Here is a 6,139-nt window from a genome sequence, read left to right on the forward strand (position 1 = left end):
ACTGTGTGTTAACTTTTATAACTTACAGCCACTTACAGATTTATTTTTAAATTTTTGCTGATCTAGTTTTGTTTGATAAATACAATGTTCATCAATTTAATAAGTGATGTAAAACCAATTCGGAAATGTGTTTTTGTTCGTTAGTAACAAAATGGTGTAATATCTTTTCTGTTTGCCATTAACAGAAATAGGGAAATAGAAAAGAATGATATTTATCTATAGAGAGAGGATAATCTGACAAGAGCGTTTGAGAAAATTACCATAACATTAGCTTACAAGCTAACAGCTAATCTAAGTTTTAGCTAAATGGACTTTCAGTTAAGATTTGTTGCTTGTTCTCAAAGTCAAAAATAATACTTTATATTCAACAGAAAAACACAATTTGTCCTTAAAAATATATCACAATATGAATTCAACAAACTTACCGTACATTCATTGATGCTCTGGTCTCTATTTGTCGATTTAATTACTTTATTGTTTAATTGCTTCTTGCTTGTTCCGTCTCTTCCCGCTTTTGCACCAAAGCACTACATTACCCAGAAGCCTCCGCTGGCTCTTCTAATCACGTGAGCGCGTATAAAACGGCAACGTGAGCCTGTACTAACCGTGTTGGTTCCCTTTTGAAGGTGAAGTGTCCACTAGCGTGTACCACCGACCTCCATTCAAGTAAGTTACATAACATAGCTTAGCCGCAGCATTACTCAGCCCTTCTTTTAAGCTGGTAACGTTTTGTTTGGTGTTACTTTAACCGTGTCATATGTCCGCCATGACACTTATAACGATCTAACGTTAATGTCATCACTGTTAGCCACTGTTAGCTAACTTATGTTAGCCGGCGTAAGTGTTACGCAAGGTGTCATAACTGCTAGCTAAAGCTGCTAAAACATAACAAAACAAAACACATGGTGGTTATGTATTTGTTCCCATCACTTTCTTGTGTATTATCGTATAAATTAAAATACACTTAATGTGTTGTACAGTCCGTGTGTGTGCCAAAGAGTTAATGCTGTCATCTTAACTAGTGTTACATCAGTCCAGCCTCCATCACTGTCAGTGTGGGTGGTAAAAGTGCAGCAACAACTGCCATGCTTGATTTTTGTTTTTAGCGTTCCCACATCAGTTTTGTTGCACCATACTCCCTTTGCTCTGCATTATTATACCACCTGTGCCTTTCCTGGAAAATGTCAATTATTCTTGTCGGCAAACAGGCCTTCAGCTCATCCTACCTTCCATGTGGGAAGTGGGCTGATCAGCTGGGATAATGTGAAACACCTGTGACTAGACTGACACATCTTGTATTCCTAAATCGGCAGCAAAATTAGAATAAGCATAGGTTTTTAGAGATTGTGCCACTCTTAATCCCACATCTGCTCCAGTGAATTAAAGCATTTCCTCTTTCTGTAGTTCAGCCTGAAGATGTCGACCGTGTCTGCTGCTGGCCCGGAGGCTGTGACTGAGGCCCCTGAGCAGAAGCCACTGAAACCATGTTGTGCTTGTCCAGAGACAAAGAAAGTCAGGGACGCCTGGTGAGTGCCTGTCCAGAGAGACTTCAGCTTTCCTTGCTGCAAGTGAAACCATTTATTAATGTCCTGTTTTTTTATTTTTCCACCAGCATCATTGAGAAGGGAGAGGAAAGCTGCACAGACCTGATCGAGGCGCACAAAGACTGCATGCGGGCGCTTGGATTCAAGATTTAAGTACTCCATTTTGTGTGTGAGTGTGGTAAGTGTCACATTTTATTTGTATTTTCACATCAGCTGGTTTGCAAGTATAACATCTGTGTGCAGGGTCGTTTGTATCCCTCAGCTGTTACTGATTCATCTAGCTGGACTACCAGACCAGAACACCAGTGCACCTCTGTTTTTAATTAAGTAAAATCAGAGCAATGTAAAACTGCATTTTAATTTTGGTGCTGGTTTCCTGTCTTTTCCAGCAAACAGGTGAAATGCACAATATAAATTAAAATTTGCTCCTTGATGCGCACAGATGCATGGGTTGGTAAATTAAAAAATGCAGTTGGTTCACCAGAAGTGTTTGTTCAGAGTCTTGTATTTGGCTTTAGGTGTGACCTCTCCTAAACTTTAAATAAAACAGAAGTTGAACGCTCGGTTTGTGTGCCTGTACAGGCAGCACACTGTTGCGAAATGTATTCTGACAAACCTGGCACAAGTATCCTGTGCTCACGTGAAACATGCCTGCAGCTGTGAGGCTCGGGTCACGTTTCAGCGGCTCAATTAGCCGCCTGGCATCGCCTTAGCGTTCATTTGAGCTTGTAAAGGAGAAATGTTTAGGCTGTGCACTGGAGGGAATGTGACTGTATACTGTGACGCAGTAGGTTGATAGAACATGTACTGAATATACAACTAGGCTGCAAACTTTTGTTCTGATGTCTGATTAATTGGCATTACAGATTTGTAAACACTTGCAGGTTATGCTCTCATACTCATGTTTTTTCTCTTGCAGTGTGTTGCTGTGCAAGATGCTCCTGAGTGTTCCTCTCCCCCTCCTTTGTACCTCCACTTGAAGGGAAATGTGACTAAACACTTCGGCTCTGATGGGTTGATTGACTTTCTGTGAAATTGTTTTTTAAAACTTTTTTGAGAAATGTGTGAATATCTAAACTGCTGTCTGAATAAAAGTCCTATGCAATAAGTCATTGTCTGTTATATTTAGTTAAATGTATTAAAGAATTCATGTGAGGCTTCTGTTTTGGACGTCCATTCTCTCAGTGAACGGGTGCTCGCCGCAGTTGCTGTCCCTGGTATGCACTTAGGCTTAAAAATAACTTCTGCCCCAGCAAAGTCAATACTTGGCATATCTGCATTCTTACTCTGTAGTGTGTCACTGGTACTGGTGTGGCTGATAGTGGGTATCTGGTTTCACACATTCACAAAACCTGCTGGAAATGCTAAGCTAAGTCTGCAGTAGTGTGCAGGTTGTTTACGAAGGCATGGTCTGGCTGCCAACGTTGTTCCCATTAATGACTGCACATCCAAAATCTTAACACACCAGTTCATTGTGACCACCATTCCTCAACAAGCACTTGAAACACTCCTGTTTGGAGGCAAGTGTGAACATGTCACAATTAAGCAGTAACTTGACAGTTACACACTTAAATGTCAGTTATTTTTGGCTACATTTAACCTCTTCGTCACCACTTTACTGAGTTAAGAAATAGTTGCAGAAGCAGAATCTGTGCTTAAGTGTAGGAGTATCAGATTATGGTTATAAAATGAATCGGTTTATCAATGTTAACTGAAATGCAGCTGGATTGATTCCCGTCTGTAGCACCTGGCATTGCTCCAGTTCTAAACTTTTAATGTTCATTTTGTCATATCTGCTGAACAACTGGCAGTTTTCATGGAGCTTTTTGCAACAACCTGCAAAAACTCTTGACCCTTAAGTCAAATGTGCAAGACTTAACGCTGTTACTGTCACTCACAAAAACAAGTTCATTATTCCCCCAATGTGTGCATTTACGCATCGCCTAGTTTAACAAGTTGGACCTAGTGTTGAATGCAAGATGGCAGCAAGGTGGAATGATGTAATCAGGCATATCTTCTCTTTACATTATGGGGCAGAATTTACACTAAATTGTGTTATGCATACATTAGCCAGTCAGCATGGGTTTGTGAAACACCTCACATGTCAGATCCATAATAAAATGCAAACACTGTTTTCAAAAGAAACAAAAACTTACTAGATTACATAACTTTATTAAGATTTTTAGACAGTCAATTAAAAAAATCCATAAATAAAGCATGTTTGATTGTGTCGTGTGTCTGTAGGTGACCTAGATGATATGATTCATACACTGTATTAGACTTGGTGAGAATATTGCTTTTCCTGGGAATTATTCCTTTAATGCACATGTAATGTGTGTATGGAAACATATGTGAATGTACAGTGTAAAGTAAATACTTGGTCTAATATTAAAATGATGAAGCATCATCAGGTAATTAGAGCAAGGTTTAGTCCCAAACTGGCGGCTACTTAACAAATGAAGTCATGAAAAGCATATATCTTAATCATTGTATCACCAGGAGCTGTCTTGTTTGTCTGTGTCAATGTTTTAGTCTAACCCTGTTATAAGTGTTACATGTGAGTTGTTTTTGTGCACTGTCACAAATGTAAAGTTGTTTTGGATTTCAGGAAGAAAAGCTGCTGCAGTGCAGTCGCTAATGGGGATCCTAATTAACTAAACTAAACTAAACTAACCAAAAATACGAAATAAAAAGTTAATTTTTCCGTCTTTTGCTTTGGAGACAAATGAACCTCTTTATCATCCGTACACCAGGATACGTCATGATTTTGATGGAGCCAGATCATTAAATTAATAAGTTAATGAGTGCTTACAATACAAACAAAATGACAGAAGAAAATGTGTCCAGTATCACACGCCTCATTAAATCTATTCTTGAATGTTCTTGAATCTGATCACTACAGTCATTTCAGGAAGATTACCAGTTTTTACATGTGTAAAGACAGGCTCTTTGGCTTCTTGATGGGACCATAATTTTTCTTAAGACACATTTACTATTACATCTACTATTACTATTACTGTTTAGTGTTAGAAAAATAAAGCAGAGAAAATACATTGCTGAGCAGCCCAGTCGCCAGAGGAAAATGTTTGCATTGTACATCTCTGTAAACCACGGAAATGTGACATTTATGTTCCATATCATATCAGTGTTTCTAGAGTGAGCTAGTTTATTAGCTGAGTTTGTCATTGGGAGGTAGAGTGGATGATGTGGCACGTAGGTGAGACTCCTGCAGACTCCTCCTGGAGTTAGGCTACGTCTCCAACCGGAATAGTGCCCTGGGAAGCTATAGGATTTTTTTAAGGGGCCACTGTGTTTCCTGCGAGGATAGTGCTACAAAAAGAAATTGTTTTTTACAGATAAAGCAGCTGTTTTTTTACCGAGATATCCCTGCATTTTCAGGAATGACAGTGCTACAAAAAGCGGTTGTTTTTCAAAGATAAAGCAATTCTATAAACAGAGAAACCATGTTTCCAGCCAAAATAGTGCCACAGAGAGCCATCATTTTTTACAATAATAACTGTGTTTCCTGCCAGGACAGCGACACAAAAAGAAGTTTATTAAAAATAAAGTAGCTGTTTTTTACGGAGACATCCCTGTTTTTCCAGCAGGGATAGTGCCACAAAAAGAGGTTATTTTTCACCGATAAAGCAATTTTTTGAACAGAGAAACCACTGCGTTTCCAGCCAAAATTCCTGCTGAGACAGTGCCAAAAAAAGACGTTTTTCTACCAATAAAGAGGTTGTTTTTTACTGTAAGAGTTCCTGCGTTTCCAGTAGGGATGGTGCCACCAAAAGCGGGTATTTTAAGCCGAAACATGATCTTTTTTAAGCCATAACCAAGTGGTGTTTGTACCTAAACCTAACCACACGTTAACCAAAGCAGTGATGATACGTAAGGTTTCAATGTAGCTGCTACATAATAATGTAAAAACATATCCATGGTTTGCAGAAACGTACAATGCCAACTTTTATTCTGGCGATCGGATTGGACTGAGATGGACCCTGTGAGCGGTGATTCCTCCTGGCTGAGAGGAGAGCTGGATATGTGAGGCGGCGGCGGTGGTGGCAGTGGGTGTTTATACCTGAAATCTGACCTGTGCTGTCATCCTACTTATTTCAGTGTCTTTAAATATGCACTGACTGAGAGACCATCCTGAGAGGAAACTGGTCTCACAAAGTTTGGGTGAAGGAAGAACTCCTCAGCTGCTCTTCTTTGAGTTTTATATATTCTTCCTCATTAAAGGTGTTTTTGGGGAGTCTATCTGGAGTGAGGGTGTGAGGACAGAGGGTGTTGTTGCTGTACAGATTGTAAAGCCCCTTGAGGCAAATTTATGATATTGGCCTACATAAATAAAACTGACATTTTTTAATGTGTGTGACACTGTGTGTCTCTCAGACATTTGTCATAGTCCCTGTCCTCCCTCCCGTTTCCTGCCTCCCTCTATCCCTTTCTGTTATGTTAAGTAGCAGGCCTGCTTTCTGTCCACCACTCTTTCCTCCTTGGGTTTCAATTCCAAACATGGTTATCCTTCTAGGGCTCTATCAACGCCCACCCTCCCTTATCCCTTCTCTTCCAGCTGTTGGCTCCACAGTGCA

At 39.8% G+C, this 6,139-nt stretch overlaps 1 protein-coding gene across 1 annotated transcript; it reads left to right on the forward strand.

The window, feature by feature from the left end:
* The first annotated feature begins 533 nt into the window (after positions 1-533).
* LOC126393246 (cytochrome c oxidase copper chaperone) lies at positions 534-2,652 on the forward strand. Its single transcript, XM_050049244.1, has 4 exons — positions 534-666; positions 1,405-1,526; positions 1,613-1,722; positions 2,464-2,652. Exons 2-3 carry the CDS (start codon positions 1,417-1,419, stop codon positions 1,695-1,697), a joined length of 195 nt encoding a protein of 64 aa, XP_049905201.1. The 5' UTR covers positions 534-666; positions 1,405-1,416; the 3' UTR covers positions 1,698-1,722; positions 2,464-2,652.
* Positions 2,653-6,139: the final 3,487 nt, after the last annotated feature.

Source organism: Epinephelus moara, chromosome 7 (genome assembly GCF_006386435.1).
Source record: "Epinephelus moara isolate mb chromosome 7, YSFRI_EMoa_1.0, whole genome shotgun sequence".
Taxonomy (NCBI): domain Eukaryota; kingdom Metazoa; phylum Chordata; class Actinopteri; order Perciformes; family Serranidae; genus Epinephelus; species Epinephelus moara.

What these genes read in the sequence shown, in the direction of transcription:
- LOC126393246 (XM_050049244.1), top strand. Translation starts at nt 1,417, where the DNA reads ATGTCGACCGTGTCTGCTGCTGGCCCGGAGGCTGTGACTGAGGCCCCT. An exon ending in AAGAAAGTCAGGGACGCCTG is followed by an intron (nt 1,527 to 1,612) that starts GTGAGTGCCTGT and finishes TTTTTCCACCAG; the next exon opens with CATCATTGAGAAGGGAGAGG.